This window comes from Gambusia affinis, linkage group LG01 (genome assembly GCF_019740435.1).
Source record: "Gambusia affinis linkage group LG01, SWU_Gaff_1.0, whole genome shotgun sequence".
Classification (NCBI taxonomy): Eukaryota; Metazoa; Chordata; class Actinopteri; order Cyprinodontiformes; family Poeciliidae; genus Gambusia; species Gambusia affinis.
In genome coordinates, this window is record NC_057868.1 from 19,961,424 (window position 1) to 19,984,764 (window position 23,341).

The following is a 23,341-nucleotide window of genomic DNA, read 5'->3' on the forward strand; positions in this document are numbered from 1 at the left end:
AACAAAACACTGGAATGAAATTGCTTAATTACCTGCTTCTAGTGAGGATAGGTTTTCCAGAGGCTTGCTAATAATCTAATTATTCTATTCAGGTGTGGTGCAGCAGAGGCACATCTAAAGGTTGTAGGACAGCGGCCCTTAAGGACTGGAGTTTGACACCCCAAGGGCTAGACTTTGGTATTACAACCATATCAACCATGTTTTTTGTTTGTTTGTTTTGCTTGTTTTGGTGTTGTTTGATTTGTTCCTCTTTTCTTCTGGTCAAGCTCTTAGAATTACTGGAATCCCAAATACTCTACCATGTCTGTGCTGTTGTGGATCAACAACAGTCAGGACAGAATTTGGATAAATACCAAAATTAGGATTTAGCCTAAATAAAACAGACAGGGATTACTGGAAGAGAAGGCAGAAAAGCTTGTAAGAATGAGTGAATGGGTTAAATATAAAATCTATGCATCGTCATCGTGTTATGAAGAGTCGCAGAGCGCTCTCCCGTTTCTCCTGTACGGCGCTGAGCAGCATTGTGCAGAGACTGAACCAGACTTGTGGAGATCTGTAGATGTTTTCCTGGTTTCTCTAAATTCTTTTCATAATAAGACAAAAGCAGTAGCGCTTGTGGTATAGACGATATGGACAGCTGCCCAGGGCGACTTCTCCTCTCGGGTGGCATGAGCTGCCACATCATTAAAATGTTGTTGATGAATGTTGACACCTTCAGGTGTGCGGAGACTGAACCAGACTTGTGGAGATCTGTAGATGTTTTCCTGGTTTCTCTAAATTCTTTTCATAATAAGACAAAAACAGTAGCGCTTGTGGTATAGACGATATGGACAGCTGCCCAGGGCGACTTCTCCTCTCGGGTGGCATGAGCTGCCACATCATTAAACAGTGTGCAGTTAAATTTGTAGCCTATTTTACTTGAAAATTAATTATTTAACAAAAAATCTGAGATTTTTACAACAGCTTTGCAATTTAATTTGTGTTTCTTGAAGAGTAATAGTGTAAACTGTTTAATACATTTAGCAGTTAATTGACAGTTGTGCAGTGACATTTGTCTTGATAAAAATTTAACTAGTGAAACATAATTTTGTAAATTTTTGACCATTGGTGCAATCTATTTTAATTAGGGTTTTTTTTGTATTTGCATTGTTCACTTTATGAGAGTTTGTAGTATTTTTCTAGTTACTTTCAAATTTTTCAAATAAAATATTAAAAGTAATTTTGAGTGTGTTCATGATGATTCATGATAATCTAAAATGATTCGTGGAGAATGTTGGCACCAGACAGGTTAGGACCGCCCCTGGACATCAGTAAGCACATTTAAATCAGATGTTGTGAAGCTGATAAACCCATTAAATTATAGAATGGGCTTTCCAAGTTAAGTTAATAACATAATCATTTCAAATTATGTTGACTTCTGAATAAATAAAAAAAAAAGAATTTTAAAGAATCTCTTCCAACTACTTTAACCAAAATTAAATATTTTGGATAATCCTGACTGAACAGAAAAAGTTTAGTCTAATTTAAAGTCAGGTAGTAAAGAAGAAAAGCAAAAGTCTTAATTTTCTTTTCCACAATGTGCGAAAAATCTAACTTCATCGTTTGGATAACTCCGGCTTTAACATGATGCTTGATCATTAGATTCTTCTTCTCAAAGTCCAGCACATTATTGATTTTTCTCTGCGCTGGTTAAACATGAGTACATGTGTGTCCTCACGTATTCTCGCTGTCTTCCTAATTATATGTGCATGTGCATGCATTGTTCGCTGGCCCAAGGGGGCGTCAGGTCAGGTGGGAGGGGCCTCCTCACGTGTCAGGGATTGTGATGACACAGACGAGAGTGTGGGCACTTTAAGCTGTTAGTACAGACTAAGCTGTGGGACATTAGGTTAATGTATCCTCGCGGCTCCTCTGAGTTAAACAATAGCTGAATGGAGCCGTAGAGGACAGGCCTGCCTGCAGCTACAGTCTGGGATTATTCACCGGAGCATGAAGAGTTACACTTCTTGGAGTGCACTGCAGAAAAGAAAATAGATATTTAGCTTTGATTTATTAATATGTGCTGCAATATAGACACTAACTATACAAAAATACCTAAAAGGAAGCACCTCAAAACTTAAAAGCGTAAGTGAGTTTTGTCACATCAGAAAATAATATCAACCGGTCTCAGGTTCTAAAATTATTCAAAATTTAGAAAACACAATGGGACCATTGTTTCCCTTTATGATTAACCTACAATTCGCTTTTGCTGTATTTCACACTGTCCATTATTCATTACTCAACAATTAAGGTAAAATGGCCTATTTTGTGTGGAAACAACAAAGTGCATCCTTGCAGCTTTAGGATTTAAGAGGGAAATTAAGGCAGGAAGGAGTTGCTAACTAAAGCACTATAGCACACCTATGTGCATGAACCCAATTAGGACAATTAAGTCCATTATCCTACTGTAGAACAGATTCCTGACAAAGGAAAATACAGGAGAGTTCTCAATCTACCAAGGAGTTTGTCCAAACAAACACACCCAAAGTGTTACTTTACATGGTTGCATCAGTTAGATTTGCAAAGCAGCATAGAAGGCTTATCAGAACACCCAGAGTTCACCATAAACTCTATGTTTCAAAGCGTTCTAGAGACAAATGTGAAATGATCTGAAATTTGACTTCAACAGAATGGAAGGATGCATTGTGATTAAAACGGAATATGCAAAAAACTACAAACCTCAATGAAATAAAGAGATGTTGGTAGTGCAGCCAGTCAAAAATATGCACTATAATTTAAGAGACTGATTAAGTTATAGAAAGCATGACTTCTGAGAGGTACTGCTGGTGAAGATGGTTCTACAAGGCTTTTAATTAAACTGTGTAATTAGTATTTAAACAAAACTTTTAATTTCTGACCTATCTCTGTTTAATAAATAATGACAATAATGTGACAATGCTTTCTATGTGTTTGTAGACTTCAAAGATGAGAATAAAACTTTATTAGAGGATGTTGAGGAAAAGATTATTACCATCACTTTCTGCTACTTTTATAGAAAATCTTTTATTTTCAGTATATTATTACTGTAGGTTTGGTAAATATATTCTTGGCATGTTTTAGTGATATTTTCCATATCATTTTTATACAATATTCAGACACACTTAAAAGTTCATTAACACCAAAAGTGCCAGTGATAGTCCACTTTATACTGTAACAGCGTCAAATGACAGACATTCTGATGGTCCAAATTTTACATCTTTAATTTAATGCACACTAATATAAAAGCATCTGCTGCCCCCTGGAGGCAAATATTGTAGTTACACTTGCTCGTGTAAATGCAGTTGCATTAACACGAGCAAGTCCTTCGCAACTTCCACAAAATGGTGACAACCGATACACTCAAATAAGTAGCCGTATGCAGAACAATGCTGAAGGTATATCTTAAGTAGCTAATGCGACCTTTGTTTCCCTTCATGATTAACCTACAATTCGCTTTTGCTGTTCGACTGAGGCTAGGGACACCACTGCTACCGGAGTTAAATGCTGAAATAAACCAATTATAAACGTCGTCGATTCATTCGTTCTCTACTAGTGCTTAGAAAAAGTGTTTAAAAGCAGGTACCTTCAGCAATTAGTCTCTAAATTCAAAGTACACGAAGCAGATAGAGGAGTGTCGCTGTATAAATCGTAGCATAACTTGCTATTAGCTGAACTGCTTTAAGGATACGTGGCATCATGTGACGTGTACTGTCAAATACCAGTCATTTGGTGTAATGCCTTCGTAAATTGATTTACTACCTCAATGTATTAAGCACATATTCATTTAATACATATATGTGTAGGTGTATATGACCTTAGAAGTCGAATGGGTATTACTATCTGGTCCCATGGTGTAATGGTTAGCACTCTGGACTTTGAATCCAGCGATCCGAGTTCAAATCTCGGTGGGACCTCATCCTTTTGTGCTGCCTTGAAGTTGTGTTTTGATTTGAAATCAAAACAAAACTGTTTCAGTAGACACAAAATAGTCTTTAATCTATGTCCAATTCATTTCCCATATCTAAATTCTATAAGAAATTTAGATTTAAATTTAGTACTTTATTTCCACACATTAATGACAATTCTAAAATTTAAAAATCAGCGACGCCCTGCGACAGACTGGCGACCTGTCCAGGGTGTACCCTGCCTCTTGCCCGGAACGTAGCTGGAGATAGGCACCAGCATCCCTCCCGACCCCTCTACGGGACAAGGGTGAACAGAAAATAGATGGATGGAAAAATCAGCGACATGATATCGACATTTCTTTGGATATTATTTTTTATTTTGGAATGTTTCTCAAATCTATTTCTCGGCTGACCAGCACTGACGTAAGTGACCTGGTACGCTGCGTCACACTGCGCTTTCATTCGCAGCTGTTGTGCTGCCCATCTGTATCTACACTGGAAAGATTTGATTTTATGTAAATTGTTTATGCATCTGGCTTACAATGACAGCAAACGTGTTAAAACTTCTGTAGTTTTACAATAATAGTAGTACAAAAGTCTGTAAAGAGTAGTAGTACTGCAAGTGTATATACAGCATAAAACATGGACAAGGTATGAAAATAAAACTCCACGGGTGACACAAAATTGTATATCATTTGGATTTGTAGAAAAATATTTTGCAGCAAACATACAAACCAGTAAAAATAAAAACAATAGTATCAACATTTAAAGGCATCTGAAATACTATTACAAATATGCATAAACCTTGCAGTGCTGACTAAAGTAAAAATTTAAAAAGGATAAACTATATACTAGGTTTAGGTTTATTCTTAGAATAAAAAAACTTGCATCAAATTAAGATTTTTTGGGGTTGACAACAGAGCCTACTTGTAAACACATTCAGTTAAAAGTTCAGCTTGACTTTCATACCAAATCAAGACTAAACTGTCTCAGTTTACGGTAAAAATTGGCTTTCATTACTCAGTTTTTTGTCCAAGCTAAAGGCTTCAGATAAAAAATATCTAATTTACAACTAAGCAGATATGAGAATAGCTGTGCTAAGCTTTTGAAAAAAATGACCAAAAGTCCAGGAATCTGGTTAGATTTAATATTCAGTTAAAAACAACTTTCACTCAACTGTGTTTCAATAAGACATAAAAACGAAAGCTACTTAAGAAATGCCTCGTTCCAGCTTGTGCTAATAACACTGTGTTGTGGGCGCTGAAGCTGAGCGTTTAGCTATTTTCATTACCAGTGGGGTGTTTACCATAAAGTTAACGGAAACACAGAGATGTATATAAGCTATTTGAAATAAAACTCTATTTTTAAAAACCAGTCTAGAAAGATTTAAAGTTAGGTCAGGCTGTGAGTAAGAGGGCAATATTTAAAGCTGATAACAGGAAGGCTAAACCAAGTTTAATCTTTTTGAGCTTTCAAAATGTGAGCAACAAGCTGGATTTGAAAATGTTGCAGATTTAAGAAATCTTAAGGCAAAGTTAAGTCAAGAATCCAAATTCTTTAGAGACTGGGATTTTAGCAATGCTACCTGTACTAACCATACTAATCGCTAACATTCTCGTGCAGTAGCCTCACTAATATGAATAGCTGGTAACTGCTTCTGGCAGCAAGATGAAGCTCTTATTACATATTAATGTATTACAGATTTTAAAAGGAAACTGTAAAAAGCTAAATGGATGTAGACAATTTCACAAAATGAAATTCGGAAGCAGCCACCAATTTCTGATCTGTGCAATTCTGGTCTCCTTAAAAGACGTGAATTTTTGTGTGTGGGTGTGCGCGTGTAGGTGTGTGTGTGTGTGTGTGTTTGTGTGTGTGCGTGTTGTGGCAGTTAGTGAGGTCTCTAACTTTATTGTGAGTTACAGGTCAGAGCTGGATATTTCCAAGTTGCCATCCATGTTTTTTGTTTGTTTGTTTTTTACAGTTACTGAAAGTAAAGCAGAGCATTGTTTGAAGAGAAAATGCCTTGTGATAAAAATGGGACTTTTGTATTCTCTTGAACCTTTTCACATTTTCTCATGTTACAACTGCAAAGTTTGATGTGTTTTATACACAATTATGGACTACTTTGTGCTAATCCGTCACATAAAATTCACTGAGGATTTGGGTTGTAACATAGGAAGATGTGAATAGTTCAAAATACTTACACCAAATAGTGTAAAAGCTCCGTAAGGCCACAGAATGCACAATGCACAATTTTGTAGTAGCATTTTCAAGTGTAGTATAAAAGAAACTTTAGTTAAAAACAAGAAAAGAAAATATGATGCACTGCCTATTAAAATTCACAGAAACAATACAATGGCACAATGATGAACAAATGTCTTCCTACAAGTTCTTGACTGGTGTAAAAATATCTGGTTGTTCATACAATATCATTTATGTACATACAAAGTAATCACTTTCCATTTACTTTGTAAATGAGTTTTTAGTTTCTCTTTTCAGATGTTGGGTGCTTTAGTTGTTGGACACTGCAGCAGTTATCTCTGCTGCTGCCAAAGTCAGAGGTCAGGTCTTGGTTTGTGCATCCTTATCTTGTCTTTTGCTGCCCCACAGGCATGAGGTGACAGTTTTCCGTCTGTCGTTGAGACGGCGCCATGGCAGGCACCTCGGCGGGCACCTCGGCGCTGCCAGTAGCATTGCTGGTCTCCACGATGGAGGAGGTAGTGTGACAGTTGAAGTAATGGCTGACGAACGGAGTTTCTCCCAAACCCGTTTTCCCCCAGGCGATCTTCCACTGAACCCACTTCCTGCGCAGCGCTGTTTGGGCCTGCACATGAATTCAAACACATGTTTCTGGATTGCAGTTTCAAACAGACATTTTGTAAAACTTAAAAAATTTAGTTTGGGAAACCCTCTGAATTTGATAACATCTAGATTTGTGGAAGCGTGCTCAGGAGGTCTTGAGTGGTAAAGGATGTGTAAACTAAGTGAGAGTATGTAAAACATGAACTCAATGCACTCTAACCCTAAACCTATGGCAACAGTAAATGTTGTTGTAGGACTATCTGCAACTGAATTACTTTATAAATATGATTTTTTTTCTTGAAAACCATTTTTTAAAATCATGAGCAATACACATCAAGAATAAAAGTAAATTAAGTAAAAAGATTATAGGTAATTTAATTCTTATTTTCTACTAGATAAAGTTGAATAATTTTTTCACAGAATGGAATGGGATAAGGTTGAAATAGATAGATCAACATACCTCTGCATTGCAGAAACAGAGAATAATTGACACAAAGAGTCCCTACAAAATAAGAGACAGTTTATTAAACAATTCATAACAGATAGAAGATTATTGCACTAGTGCAGAAAACACATGATAAAGCTAATTAATTATTAAAAGTACTCAGTATTCATAACATAAACTACATTAAACATGTTTGGTGTAGTTTTCTACAGATTAACAAGCTCAGGGAAATGTCATGTTTTGTTTTCTCCTTTACAAATAAAGGATTTGATTCGTATTTGATTAAGATAGGTTCAATTATTTTAGAGATTTGTTCTTGATGAAAGTTAGTGGTGCATTTATTTTGTTTAATGAAGTTAAGTGATTACGTGTGCAATAAAAATAAAGGGAGGATTTTAGCATAGACCTTTTAAAAAGTCTTATACATTTTTTGACTACAGTGGCTTGCATCCATCCTTCTGTTCACCTTTGTCCCTAATGGGGTCAGGAGGGTTGCTGGTGTCTATCTCCAGCTACGTTCCGGGCGAGAAGCGGGGTTCACCTTGGACAGGCTGCCAGTCTGTCGCAGGGCCAGTGGCTTGTATTACAGCCTCAAATTTTAACATATTTTCTTTGGATTTATATATATTTGTATTTAGCCTCCTTTTGGGAATGACTCCACCAGACAGATGTGGATTCTGACAAAAGTCCAATTCTGTTCTCATTTGTCTGTTTATTCCTGCAGGTATGTGTCAAAATCCCTGCAGAAAGAGTCCTGTTTGCTGCAAAGCAATGATCAATGGCACAAAACGTGGATATGTATGATGTGCCATGGGGTGATGCACTACAAGCGGCGCCAAAACAATGGTATAAAAAATTACTATAGTAGGCATTTCTGTATTTCACAGCTGTTTGCTTATGCCTAAATGATACAATTCACACCAGAGTCACGTCCATGATGTGTCCGCATATAACTGACCTCAGAAAGGTCAAAGTCGAGTCCCTGGCAATGATGATACCAGACTTGTCACTGCGTATCCCTATTTTGAAAATCATTTATATTTTTCCTTCCATTTCATAAAGATGCTTTGTTTTTCTTGGTTTACCATATACAGCCTCCTTTAATTTTTATTTATTTTATTGCTTTTATAAATCAGTCATAATCAACAAAATTTGCCATTTTGAACAAAAAATGATATAAAACTCCTTTCTACAAAATAATGACAATTAAATAAAAACATTTAACATAAAATAAGTGATTGGATAAATATTCACCCCCTTCAAATCAGGGTTTAGTTGATGCACCTGTGGCACGGAGTCTGTGTGGATTTGACTTGATCAGCCCTGCAAATCTAAAATTAATTGGGGGGGGTTTCTCCCAGAAAGTAGTTTTCACTTTGACAATAAAAGTTTTTTGTTTCTTGCTTTTTTTTTTTTCTTTTTTTTTGGAGAATTTGTTTGTCTAACCACAACCCCCAAAATTTTATTGACTATGATTGATTGATTGACATCCAGAGGGGTGAATCCTGTAAAATTCCTCATGAGACACTAAAGTTTGCAAACATAAGGAAACAAAATATGAAAAGGTTGATGAGATTTTAATACTTTTACAAAAGATTGTAACTAGAGTTAAAAGTAGCTTAAAAAAAATCACACGTGTGTACCTGGAAGTGGAAAAGGACAAACACAATGAAGGAAATGACTTGGTTGTCATATTCGACTGGTATCCAGGGCATGAAGATGTACTGGACTCCCAACAAAGGGATCAGGATGAACGTGGCTCTCACCGCCTTCATATAGGTGTTAGACTCAATGCAGTGCGTCTTCCTCAGCTTGGTAATGAGGACTCGGATGACGTTCAGGAGAAAGAAAACGTTTACCTGATTGGGTGGACAGAAGACAAGACAAGTGAAACGACAAAAAGATACAAGAGAAACTGCAGGCATTCATTGTGGAGGAACAACCTCTGTTTTTGTAGAAATTTCTCCCAAACATCTGCTGATTGATCAAATAGTAGCCCAGAAGGTCGACACACCAGCTAATGGACTAGAAAACTTCGTACAGCTCTGGAGTCAGAAATAGTACAGAAGTCCTTGTTGTTTTTAACTCCTTCAGCAGTCAACCTTTCCAGAGGTTAGTACATGGCCCTAGGCCAATATTAATGAATATTAAACCATCAAAACACAATATCACTTCAGTAAAAGTGAAGCTGCATTAAACCCAGTGATCCAGATGATGTCTGGCCTGTTTCATTGAATTCTTTTGATTTGAAAAAATTCCAAACCTGTTGAAATACCCAAATCATTTTCCATCAATTTCAAATAAAAGTTGCGTAGCTCCTACACTTTCTGACCAGTGCTTATATGATAAAACAAAAAAAGGAAATGTTTGATAATATGCAGAAAAACCACTGATAACTACTTACAAGTAGTGCAACATGAATGGGCCCATGAATGATGTAGAGGAGGTGGGAGTTTGAATTGATCCAACACCTGGAGAAAACAGAGATAGCATTTCAGGTAAAGCTCTGCAGCTTTGTTACGTTTACAGAAAAGACCGTCCAGCTGCTCAGAGGATGGTTGTAGAACCCAATTAATACAAATACAAAAAATACTTAATTGCTCTCAAAAGGAGATCAATGTTGTTGGAAGTCTTCTTATACTAAAAGAAAATATAAATGCCCCATGTCAAATATGAACATTTGGGTTACGCAATATCTAGAAAAACTTAAAGTATATTTTAAACTATTACTGATCTTCATATCGGCATTGATAACATGGTGGTTCAGCTATTTGTAGGGAATCGACAGTCCTTTGAACATGAATTTGCCAAACATGCAGGTTGGCTTCTCGTTACGGCCAGTCTGAGGTGTGATGTGTCTGTTGTGCAGACCAGTAGTCTCATCAGCTGTGTGCGTCGCTGGTCTTAGCCGATCCTGCAGATGGACGAGCCGGATGTGGTGATCTTGTGCTGGAGTGATCACATGTGTCCGATGAGGATGAGGTCAATTTGCAGTACTGCCAGTCTGTTGGAAAATAACTCTTAAGCGGCCAATGGCCCGATAATGGACATAGAGCCGTGCAGCTACTGCTCTGATGGACATCCCTGCATCCAACATGCCAATGGCACACTCCCCCATAACTTGTGACATCTGAGGCTTTATGACTTTTGACAAAATTTTACATTTTGGGGTGGCCTTTTATTTTCCGCAATCCAAGGATTGTCCAGTTGTTGGCTCATTTTGTCTGATCACCCACTGGACATGCCCCTCCTATGCACTGAGTAAAAAAACAATTCACTGAGTAATGCTCACTGTCAGCACATTGATTAAAAATTATCTTCAAATCAAGAGAAATATTACTTTTGTACAATAAAATGTCAGCAAATGCTCAATTACAGTTGTTAACTCCACATGGCAACAATATTTGACATTGAGCATTTATATTTTTGTTCAGTGTATTTCAGATTCTTCAGAGTTATTGTAGATGATGGTGGTTGTTGGCAGGAGAGATCTCCTGTAGCAGTCTGTATTACAGAGAATCTGAAGAAGCCACTGACTAAAGAAACTCTGACTTCTCTTTTTTACTGCACTATTGTAGTTATTAAAATTCTATACCAATGACTAACTTAGCTGTTATTAAAAGGAACATTTCTGTTTAACTAGATGTAAGCTTTAATAAATAAATAAAAATTAATAAAATCAAACCAGCAAGCACAGGACACCCAGCATGCCACTTTTTATGCATTTATTAAAACAATATCTGTGAAAACTATTATTGAGATTTATTTTGAAAAAGAAAACTGGAGTGAGTTGGCCTAATTACAATCAGGAAGATAAATTAGGGTTGATCATAATTCAGTCAATACAATGAAACAGACCAAAGAAAGAAAAGTACACTCACGTGTCATTAAAGTAGAATCCACGAGCAACAGCATATATAACCGCAGGAAAGATGGGAAAAACTACGAACACAGAAAAAAACCAGCAAACATAAGAAATATATCATCCCACCAATCCCTTTAGATGTTGGTGGAAGTTATAATAACTCAGGTTAGTTACTCAGTAGCTTAATGTAGATTAAAAAGTGAAGAGGAAACACTGAGCCTTTCAAAACATTCACTTTAATGTTCTATAAATTAGTGTCTCAGTTCCTATTTTGGCATTTGCACAAGTGATATAACTCAGTTTAAACAACTGTTCAAACTGAGTTTCACTTAAATAAATCAGATAAATGAAGCTGATTTCCATGTGCATTGATTCCAGAAGCTGGTTAAAAGGAGAAACACACATTGCTCTTTATTCAGCTCAGTAACAGCCCCAGCATTTCAAAAGCAACAGTCACGTGAAGGAAAAACTGGTAAGGGTGGAACCAGAGAGCCTCATCTGAATAGATACTTATCCGAGGAGAGGCATACTCGACCGACTGAATGATGTTGAAAATGTATGCTCTTAATGCACCAAAGGTAGTCCAGGTCTTTATGTGTAATAACTGCTCATGTAAATGTAGAGCTGGTGTGAAGTACCAGGTTTGGGAGGTATGAAACATTTATATAGTCCATGTTACTTGTATTCATCTTCTTGTATTCAATCCGTGGTACTTTGATAACAGAGTGAGGTGTTTACATATAGAAACATGTTAGCTTGAGAAACTGTTGTGACAGGTTGAGTCATGGTTGGGGCTCCACCACGACATCTTAGCCAATCGTCCCCTCCCTGCTCATCCTGACCACCATGAAACACCTCCCTCTGTTATCGAAGAACCAGAGATTAAATTCATTAACCCATTTCTTTTTAATGTCACTCAATGTCACCTGGTGCCTGGATCATCCTGATCCAGGTACCAGGTAGGCCCCGACAGCAATTAAACCTCTAACAAAGGTGGAAGGAAAGCCTACACTTCCACAGGTGAACATCTATTTGACAGTAAGTCTATCGCTTTAGACACTAAGCAGCACTGGGCCTCAACCACACCCTAGTGGTCCCAGGGAGCCAAAGTAAACTGATGGAGATCACAGGCATTCACCCTTTTAGCTATGGTCAAGACTAGAAGCAGAACAGAAAGAGTTTTTATGGTAATACCTTCAGTAGGTCCAGATAAACTTTTATAGTTGTAAAAGCCTTCTTCCTTTTCTAACAGTGACTGTAGAAAGTAAAGCACCTCAACCAGAGAACACATTGTTCTCACCCCATTTCCCAGAAACCAATTTGTTTGAATTTTGGTCAATGTCTTCTGGAGAAGGACGTGCAGAAAATAAATTCCCTTTTACCCAAGTCATGCCAAGAGAGACAAATGATCCTCGATCTCTTCCTGGGACATAACTGACACATCTGAAATAACTTAAAAAGCAGCTAAATGCATTCTTATTCAAACACAAAATCCTTTGTAATGCAAACTGTAGTGCAAAAAAAAACCCCTCAGAATTTCCTTCAGTCTCCCAGCAACCAGCACAGTCAAGTTCAGTGCACAAATTAGAAACATACAATACTTCTGCCCTTCTTAAAGCCTTGATCAATCAATTATTTAAGATAGTTGTCTGTGACATCTTACATTTAATGCACAGAAGTGGACCTGAAACAGCTGTAGATAAACAGAACTTCCAGACGTACCCCATCCCAGGACATAGTACCAAAACAGCTGCTGTTCCCCCACAAAGACGGCCACTATGATGAGCGTGTGGAGATAAATGCCCTCACACAGCATCCAGAAGTAGTTGGAGGTAGATGTATACTGAACCAAAGTAGCCAGAATCTTGCAGCTGACCTGATGGTAAGAAATTCAAACATTTGTTCACTGATAGAAAACACAAACCCACTAAAATCAGTGCAAGTACAACAGAAATCTGTGTATTAGCACCTCTTCTATAAACACCAATAAGTCCAGCGTACATAATGTATGTAACTATGTTTTTGTTCTAATCAATTAAAGTCAAATTCTTAGGTGTAACTGAAATGAAGCAACTCACAGGGTTGATGGCATTTATGGTTTGCCTACCATGGGAGGTCATTGAAAGCCACCCGATGGTAAACACAGAGTTGAAGATGAAAGAGATGAACATGTTTTTGTGGAGAGAGATCCTCTGACAGCTAAGACTTCTGAAACAGAAAAACATTACAGAGAAGATGAAAGCAATCAGATTAATTATATTTTTAAAGACAGAATCAGAATTTTTCTCTGACATTTATTTAGCCGTTTAAAGTCATTAAAAGAAATATACACAGCAAAGGATGTAAAATTGGATCAGGCAATTTAAACTCACTTTAAAGAGGAGAAGATGATCAAACTGACGATTAAAGAAATGATGGATATACCATGACCGGTCATAGCCAGGTAATAGAGACTGAGTAAAAACTGCAAGACAACATAAAGGTTTGGTCATAGTTAAAGTACACAGCTGCATAACATAACTTTTAACCTAGCAACAAGACAAAAAAAAAGCATGAGTTTAGCTGAGGGAGTTTTCATAGTCTCTATTATAACATGTTAGTAGCACAGAAAAAGGAGGGCCATCAAATTTACACAGTGTCTCATTTGGAGTCATGAATTTAGACGGATTAAGATAGTTTCGACCAGCGGCGGTTTCTGATATGGGCAACCGCCCAGGGCACAATGGGCATTACCTTGAGTTTTTCTTTATTGTGGGCAGAACACAGTGTGTAGTTGGTCCAGACTCTTTTACTCTCTGGATGGTGGAACCACTGGCCATCAGGATTGCAAATTTTGGTGGCTGTTTCTGTTATAAAAAATGAGGAAAAACTCACACAGTCAACAGCAATGTGTACTCAATGTGTAGTTATTACATGATACCCATATAACTAAGATAAATGCAAAACAAAACAAGCTTTAATACACATGTATGCAAAGCTTTTGAAGGCCTTACCTCTGGGGTCAAAGTCTATAAAGTATGAAGGACACATCTGCATGGAAGTACCCGGCACCGAGTCTTTCCAACACATCCAACCGTCCCACGTACGGTTACAGAAAGGGCCTGCGGAGAACAAGACATCGAGAACTGAAACAACAGCAGTGTAGACATGAGTCAGAAGAGTGGCTTTTTTAGTAAAAATAACAACATTGTATTAAAAACAACCTAAACAGATAGAAAACACAAAATAAAGTGAAGAGAACAATTAATTAAAGGCTCAAAACCATTTCACTATAGTACAGTGAAGGCAGTCAATGTTTATTTGTCCAACCATTTTAAGTTTTTTTTTTTTTTTTTTTTTTTTTTTTTTTTACATATTTGGAATAAGAACTAGTGAGAGACCAGTCCTGGTTAATATTTTCCAAACGTTCCCTTTTGGGCCATAATTTCAAATGGGATGTATGGCACACGGACCAAACAAAAAAAAACAAAAAACAAAAACACACCTTTCCCAGTGAAACATGGTGATGGCAGCGTTATTTTCCATCACGTGAAGCTAGATTTTTTTTATTTTTATGAATGAAGGTTGAATTAGATAAAAAAAAAAAAGCTCAAAATAACAAAATAACCTTTTCATCCCTTTAAATATTCAGAACAAATTTCACATTAAATGTGAAATGGATTAGCTAGTGTGTCTAGTCTCAAGGCACACTTAATGTAAAAGACAGAAAGGGGTTGATGTCATGTTTGAAAATGTTTTGTCCTGGTTTTGGTTGAAGGTGACCACTTAAGGGATAATTCAAATGTTAACTGCGTGATTATTGAAGTGACATGTTCTCCTTTCAGAACCAGGGTGATTCAAACAAGCTGAGCACTGAAAAAATTGAAGCTAATATTGGACTAACCTGGAAAAGAAAGAACGGATTAGATTTACAACTACGCCAAAAGGGCAGTCATATCAAAAATGAACAGGAAAAGTAATATAAATGCTCTCTTTAACAATGGTGTGTTATATTTTAATAAAATGTCTCACCAAATCCTCGCCCACTTAAAGCTTGTCAACAATGGACGGAAACCTGCCAGTGCTAAGTTGCACAGAGGCATGTTGGGAAAACGCCACACAACATAACATTTGAAAGGCAATGAATGGGAGAAAAGGCGCTGAGAAAGAGACAAAAGGCAAGTTTCCTTTCCTTTGAGCAGACTTCCTTGCTGCCACCATTTCTTTGTCTTTTCTGTGTGACTTTACATGGTGGAAAGTTGACAGGATGTGACAAGTAATGGATGGAAATCTGCATGTAAAGAAACAGTCTGATATACATTAAAATATGTAAATGCATTAAATGCTGCAGGATTTCTCAGATGGTTTCCACTGTTGCCTCACAGCTAGATGGTTATGAAATGTTTCATTCTTGGCCATTCTTATTTGTCAAAATAGAAAATAAAAATCTAATCATTTTAAAAATTCTGCTAATCCCTTTTTGACACTAAAAGTAGGAAACACTTTGTATTTAAATTTTAAGGTTTGCATTTTAAAACAAAAATAACTTTAATATCATTTTCTAAATGGAAAACCAAATGACCAAGATAGACCATTAGTCCTCCTGTCCTTTTAACTGACTGAATGAGAAAGGACACCATGGTTGTATAATAAACAGGAAATAATATATATTCAGGGTCGGGGTTTACAAGGATGTGGGTCTACGGGCTGGGGATAGTTTTGGTGGCAATTTCACCAAGGAGAAAATTATTTAATGCAAATTACAGTATATTATATAGTCCTATATATATATGAACTGAAGCATATCAGCTACATATGTAACACACCCTGTAACTAATAACTCCATGTTGTTTCTAAAGAAATTGACTACATCTTTATAATTTTCATATACTTTAATATTTTTCAAATTAATAAAAATCATTAAATAATACAACAGACAAGATTGAGGGCCATGAGTTTTATATAAAAAACACACATTCAATTAAAAAATGAAACAAAACAAAAAAGTGAAAGAAAAAAGTCTTTAAGTCAACCCTTTCTAGGGCATGGGGAAGTGAAAGTGAGAGTCTTTGTCATAATTATTTGTTTTTAATATTGTCTTGTGTTCCATTTTGGTATTTTGTCTTACATCCAGGCTTCTGTTTTTTTTTGTTTTTTTGTTTTTGTTTTCTTTCTCTTGAGTTGAGTTTTTATGTGTTTTTTTCACTTTCTGCTCCCTGGTTTCCTTATCACCTAATCTGACTTTATGTCATCATTGCTCCCTCAGTTTGTAATCTTGCAGATGATCAAGAAGATCTTTAACATTAAGCACTTAGATATGGCTCTGTATGACTCATGTCATAGATATTGTTACAGTTCTTCTTGTCTTAGCATCCTCTCATGCTTTATTAGATAACTATATTAAATTAGATGGAATCAAAGTTAAATTTAAAAATATATATATTATCCATCTGTTTCTGGAGCTTGTGGTCCATCTGTATGTTTTCGGGTTCTTTACCAACCTACACCTCTCCTTGGATTGTAATGAGAATTAAATATGCCACACATTTTTCAAATGTTCAAACATCAGATTGTGATTTTTCCAAAATAATAAATAATTTTGTTCAAAGCCTTAGTCTCATCTCAGAAAATCATACAAAACAAATTCATTTAGAAAAGTAAAAGAATAGGTATAAAACACAACTGACCTTGACAGACGGCATTTTCTACATCTTAAATCTTATCTTCAATATCTATAATGTTCTTACTACATGTAACTATCTTTCGCTTTATTTTACTCCCTCAAAATAAAAGAGACAGATCAGAACTTTGCAAGTGAAGTTTTGTTAGAAAGACTGAAAGAAATAATATTAAATAAAGACACCAAGTAGATAACTCTCTTGGTGTCTTTATTTGGTACCAAACCAGATTATTTGATTCCTGGGGCAGGAGCTCATGACTTATGTGAAAGATTCCAACCCTGAGCTATTATTGCAATTGTCTGAAGAAATGAAATACTCCCGACCAAAAACAACCAATCAGGACCAGGAGGAGGAGCGTAGCGCTATGAATCAATGTCAAGTCCTTGCTGCTAAATGTGAGAATCCTGGAGAAACAATTTATTGTTACAAGAAAACTATGCTAACTAGCCTAGCATTCACATCAAGATCTGCTGATAGTGAAAAGCTGTAGTGGTATCAGAGAGTGGAGGGCAGGGGGGTGAGCAGTATCACACAAGATTGTTATTGACAGCACTAAGACCCGCCTCCTGGCTCTGATTGGTTGTTTCCTGTTAGTATTGGGAGCACTGGGAGAAGGCAAAGGAGCTAAATTTTTTCACAGATTGCCTGTCTCATAGTATACTGTCACGACATAAAAAAAGTAACTCCCAAATTTTTGGAAAAGTAAAATACTTTAAAGCGCAAATATAAATGCAGATATTAAACTTATTACTTACCACTTATTTCATAAAATGCATATATTTATTTTATTTTTCTCTGCCATTAAGCAGATTTTTCTGTCTGATATGGCCCAGATTTGCTTTTCACAAAAAAAAAAAATAAATCCTGTAAATAATGCTATCAAGGACAAGTGGCCAAATGATGACCTCACCTTCATCTGTGCGAAGTGGCTCGTGAATCATCTTCAGGTAACATTCAAACTGAGCCAACAAGATCTGAGGCCTGGAATTTCCATACAGGGAAGATAAATCATCATTGCTGAAATCTGCCTCATCTGCTGGCATTTCAGTTGGATCCAGTGAGCCCACATCCTGAGGGACAGAGACCTGGGCATACCGCAACCAAAAACATTATCTTTACCATTAAACACAGTTGTTAAGCTCCATGTTCAGACATAAAAGCATTAGAGAGAGCTGCATTCACCTCTGTGCCCAGCGCCAAGGCAGCCACGAGTGAGAGAGTGAGGCTCATCCACATGTCTCTAAAGGGGTGAGAAACAACACTTCTTGTTAAGAACCAAGTCAGCAAATTGAGCAATAATTGTTTCAACTACGAGATGAACTTCATTTTCTTTTCTAATAAAGGAAAAACTCATAATTTGAGTGGACTTATTCACTGTAAAAGAATCCCTGGACATATTGTGCTGCTTTTTGTTTAAAGATAGCATTGCACTTTTATTTACTTTACATGCATTTTCTCATCTATGAGGACAGGAAGTTCATGCTCTTACAGTCATTCGTCTCTGCTGTCCCCTCAGGGTCACAGAAACAGATGTGTGTTTATTATTATTACTGGGCAAAAGGGCAGTGAATTCCCTTAAACGGTTTCAGCACTAATGAACTAATGAACTCCTCCCCTCCGCTTCTCCGGCAGAGTCTATAAACCTACGTGCAACTTGACATGTTCTGTCAGGGTAAACAGGATTTCCCAGCCACTGTGAATTTGGATTTAGGAGTGAATATAGAATAGTTTTACATCAGTTACGACATGAAAATCAGAGCTGCTCTCACTCAACTCCTTCAGACTAGCCAGCAGCAATTAGCAACAGCTGGTGGAACTGCTGAGCCCATTATAGGAGCTGCTGCTCAGAGCAGCGCTGGTAAAAACGTTGTTAAAGGGTTAATAGACGAGCCATGTTGGGAGGACATCCTGGAGGCGGAGCGTCAGAAAGAACAGGAGTTTTTAAAGAGAAAGAAGCCTAATTTTGAGGTGTTAAACTGCAAAGTCAAATTTTGTTTCAGTCATGTTTGAAATGTAAAGTATTTTTTAACCACTGAAATTAACATGGTTAGTTGACTGTGCTATAAAATGGCACTGTGTGGGTGGAAAACAATACTGCCAGCTTTAGTAAATCTTTGTTGTGGTTTGGATAAAATGTATCAATATACATCCAACTTTGAGAGATTTTTTTGTTAATTTTCCAATTAATAAGACACTTAAGTGAAAAGGAAGAATGTTTAAACTATGCAATAAAACAGAAGATTAAAACTAAATGAAGTGAGGCAGCGTTCACAGTATGTGTTGCTAGCGGGGTCGAGCAGAAGCAGTAACGGCTGCCAAGCCATTTAACACAAGACTCAATATTTTTAGGAGGAGGCATTGCATTAAGAATTGTACAATGATATGTTTTCCCCCTGAACTGAGTTCGACTCTCCTTCACTATGACTGTGACACGCACAGTAATACAAACATTATGATTTGCAAGTCCATTCATCAAGAAGCAAACAATGAGCGGTCTTCAATGTTACGCACACAGAGACATGTACTGATTGTTAAGACGCCACAAACCAAAGCACCAACGCTGTCGCATGATTGTTTCAATTTGGCAGCGAGTGTCACCAATAAATGCTGCGTGCAATTAATCTGTAAACCAAGCAGAGTTATTTGGGTTTTCGCTTTAGATTGAAAAGCTTTTGTTTTATGCCTTTCTTTGTTTGTCCTTTCAAAAAGAAATTTATTAAAAGGGGTCAAAAGCAAAAATATTCACTATTAACCTGACAACTCTGTTATCAAATAAAACCCTCTCCAGGCAGCTTGTAATAGGCCTGTTGCAATAAACAATTAATCAATTAATCACATGATAAATTAAAACCAACACACTTATAAATAGACAGGAACAAAAAAAAATAAAATGTACGTGTTAAAATTTGAATAAGTTTGGACCACGATATGGTTTTCAAAAATACAATTTTGTTCGCGTGTTGAGCTGGATGGTGAAAATGCTTAACCCTACACTCTGAAAAATATAATGAATAAATCATAATGCATGAAAGAGTTGTTATTTTCCATAAAATCCACAAAAAATTTTTTGTTGGATGTTTATGCTCGAAAAGCGTGAACAAATACATGAATCGACTGGTATCTGCCATATCTCCCTCTGCTTTCAGCGCTGGTGCTGATTTTAGCTGAGGGATGTGTCACAAATTTATGTTGCATAGACCAGCATGCTGTGTGTATATCTGCATGCGTAACCAGTCCGACCTGTGATCCTCAGAATGACATGAAGAAGGAAGGGTCAAAGGTGAGTTGACAAGTAGCACCATTAGCAGGAAACAACAATCAGCCCAATCTGGCCGTTGTTGTAACTGAAATGTTCTCTGAAAGTATTTCTGGATAAAATCCTTTAACTTTTCTGGTTGTAACTTTTTTTTCAAACTTATTGGGCTTACAGTGCAATTCAGCTCAATTTTCATCTCCCTTCACTCACTTTGGGCTTCCTCCTATTGTCTTGAATTCCTTCTGTAGATTTTCTACTGGGCCAATCAGTGAACAAGAGAATTTGTAAACAATGATGTTCAACTTCTGCTCTGTTTTAGAGTTGTAGTCTGTTTGTAGTTTTAGCAATAGCAGCAGAGGAAGTAAAGGAAACTGTTCAGTCCTTGTTGGGCAAACTTCCAAAAATTAAATCAACAGCCGCCTCATTCTGATCGGTACTTCTCTCTTGGTTACTTACAGCACAAGCAATTTCCAGCAAGCTTGTCGACTGGGAAAAATCTAAAAGTTCAACAGTTTCCACACCTTTAGCAAACAATCGCTTCTCCGTAGCAGAAGATCCAGACCCTCTGAACATTAAGCAGCCTCAGACGTCGCCTATGATGCAATTTTTGTTTCTTTCTTACAGTTGAATTATGAACCCCAGTCTTCACTGAGGCGTGTGAGGCTGACAGTGATTTTCATGTTCTGGCTCTTTTGTAACTTCCTGGATGAACCATGAAGATCGGTCACTTTGGGTTTCCGTAGACTAGCCTTGGAAGGATCACATCTCATCTCTGTTTCATCTGTTTGTTGTTAAAAGATCTCACTTGCCACTGACTTCTAAAGCATCAGATGAGCATGTAGCCTTTCACAGGCTGATAGATTTCAAACACTTTCCTTCTCATCCGTTCTTTATCAGGATGGATCACAGATTGGAACGCAATGTGCTAGTTTATGAGCTTTTTTAAGCCAAACTGTGTTGAATTTTAGTGATTTCCTAATTCCGCAAACCTATAAGAAACCAGTCACAGGCAACTAGTTTTTAACAGCAATGTTTAAGAAAATTATTTTAATAGATGCTTCTGTAAGCAAGGTGCCAATATATTTGTAATACTATATTGGAGGGCTCTACAGCAATAAAAACTAAATAAGACGCAGTTGATGTATTTGTCACCACATCGTCACATGCTACTTTGGTTATGCATAAATTGCTTTGTGAAAATTTGCTTTAAGCAGATACTGTTCCTTCATGTTTGTTGGTATCTCAGTTTATTAAGAAATCTATTTTTGCTGCCGCTTCTTCTATAAAGACCATTCTGTTAAGCTGAGTTCAGCCACGACAACGCCACGACTCTGCTACGGATTAAACATGATACATCTTTATCCTCCCATCACTTACTGGCTGGGTCACGTTAAGCACCACAAGCAAACAAAATGTCTGCCTATTTCTAAATAGTGGGAAAGCAAAATGATTTATAAATGCTATTGTTGGTATCCATGTTGATGATTCCTGCGAAGTGGAACATTTTCCTTTAAAGGAGTTCTGACTTCTTTCTGTGAAGTGATGTTTAGATGATCTGGAGCCAGTTACTGTCAAACTGGAATGCAAATCTGGAACTGGAAACAAAAATCCTGCGTCAATTTGCCACATGGAATCACACATGGAGAATAAAACACTATAACAGCAGAAAAGCTAAATATTCAAGAATTAAGACTGAGAAATTCAGTCTTGTGTCAATTCCTAAGTGAAGCTAAGTTTTTTAATCTTTTTTATTTTAGTTACCTCCTGAATGTCAATAAAGAAAATTAAAAGCCAAGTTGTAAAAAATGTGTGTGAATAGCTTTCCTAATGTTGCTAAACTTCACTTGCTCTTAAATGAAAAAAATTCTTTCTACCAACATTTGCAAAAATAAGGCATTGCAGAAAATAAAACAATTTCAATCTTTCAGGTTTGTGAAAAACAATGTTATTAAATATCCCAGAGAGTTTAAAGAGCTTTTTGATACTTTGATTTCTCAAATAAGTAACAGGGTAGAGTTTTCTAACTAATAAAACTGCATTACTAAATCCTAAAAAGGGGCGTACATACAAGGCTGTAATTATAGTGAAGTGTGGATAGAAACTGCTCAGAATGAACAATGACTTTCTCTGGATCTTGACCTTTCCAGAATATTTGAAGTCATTTACTCAGCTTTTGTTTTTTGCTATTTTTACCTGTTAAATAGGAAGCCGAGTTATAAAGGACCCATAGCTGTTTAGACCAGACTAAATATTAACCAGAACAAAAGCTGAAAAGATTTAGTGAAAGTGGAAATTCAGAGAAACATTTTATGGAAAGGGAAATGTTATGTTATTTGACCACAGGGACAAAAATTATGTTTGAAAGAATGAAGGCTTTTAAACCTGATAACAATGTCATAATAAAAGTAGATTAAGAAATGAAATGGAGAAACTGTTCATGTTCAACAGGTCTATAATCCCAAACATGAAGCAGAACTGGCTTCAGACTGCAAAAAGCAGGACGATATTCTGGAGTAATGTATGCATATACCAATCACTCTTCTTTACTAAATCTAATAAAGCTGGTTTTGGTTTCTGAAACTAAGAAACCATGACAGAACCTGTAACCTAACAAAATAGTTTGCAATAAACAATATGTAAATTAATCGCAAGATAAACTAAAATTTGCATGATTTATAATTATTATTTTCTTCTAAAAACTGGATGTCAATCTGCTGCTTTGGTCACAATTAGCCCTTTTCTGAAAGACAATTTTGCTTACAGAGATTTCATAATTGGTTTTATTTGTTGTTTCTGTTGTTTTATTTATTTGAGATATTTTAAATATCTTCCAGTTCTGGTGTTAAATTTTCATTAGACTTTAAAGTTTATTGATCTTTGAGAATGTGTTCTTGCATTGTTATGCCATTACCATTATATTATTTGAAAATGGTCTCAAAATAACAATAATATTGTTTATCTCAATAACTTCTGGGATGATTTATTGTCCAGAAAAGATTGTTATTGTGACAGGCCTGTGTCTGATGCAATGTTGTGATCTTAAACATCTTGTTTTTATTAGCATATCATCATCATATTTAACAGAAAGAAAAGCTGTGTGAAATTAATCTATATGTTTCATGATTGAACTGAATGATCAAAATAATAAACTTTTCAATTATATTCAAATTTATCCGTGCTCCGTGCGTACACAAAGTATATGCATATTCCGTTCTTCCTTAAAGCTCAGCTGGAAGGTTTGTTTTGGAGTGTTGAACAAGTCCTGCAAAACTTTGTTTGGTTTCCCATTAAAGCCAATGAACCGGACCAGAAACCACTGAAAACCTTTCAGACACACACAAACGCACACACACATCCACACACAAGACAAAGGAGGGCAAATGAACCATG

At 36.5% G+C, this 23,341-nt stretch overlaps 1 protein-coding gene and 1 non-coding gene across 3 annotated transcripts in view; one reads left to right on the forward strand and one right to left on the reverse strand.

Annotated features, from left to right (window-relative positions):
• Positions 1-3,860: 3,860 nt before the first annotated feature.
• Positions 3,861-3,932, forward strand: trnaq-uug. Its single transcript has one exon. It is a non-coding gene; the product is annotated as a tRNA-Gln (tRNA).
• Positions 3,933-5,055: 1,123 nt separating this feature from the next.
• The window catches only part of calcrl2 (calcitonin receptor-like 2), a 31,076-nt gene continuing 12,790 nt past the window's right edge, over positions 5,056-23,341 (reverse strand). Inside the window, exons 2-13 of one of the 2 annotated variants that reach the window (XM_044098778.1) lie at positions 17,878-17,935; positions 17,606-17,780; positions 14,029-14,136; positions 13,769-13,881; positions 13,408-13,499; positions 13,114-13,243; positions 12,758-12,911; positions 11,052-11,112; positions 9,575-9,641; positions 8,814-9,029; positions 7,186-7,227; positions 5,056-6,747 (exon numbers count right to left, since the gene is read on the reverse strand). In XM_044098778.1, coding sequence (XP_043954713.1) covers positions 6,508-6,747; positions 7,186-7,227; positions 8,814-9,029; positions 9,575-9,641; positions 11,052-11,112; positions 12,758-12,911; positions 13,114-13,243; positions 13,408-13,499; positions 13,769-13,881; positions 14,029-14,136; positions 17,606-17,780; positions 17,878-17,931 — 1,452 coding nt within the window. In that variant the 5' untranslated portion in view covers positions 17,932-17,935 and the 3' untranslated portion in view covers positions 5,056-6,507. The remainder of the gene's footprint in view (positions 6,748-7,185; positions 7,228-8,813; positions 9,030-9,574; positions 9,642-11,051; positions 11,113-12,757; positions 12,912-13,113; positions 13,244-13,407; positions 13,500-13,768; positions 13,882-14,028; positions 14,137-17,605; positions 17,781-17,877; positions 17,936-23,341) is intronic. The other variant, XM_044099463.1, reaches the window with a different exon arrangement.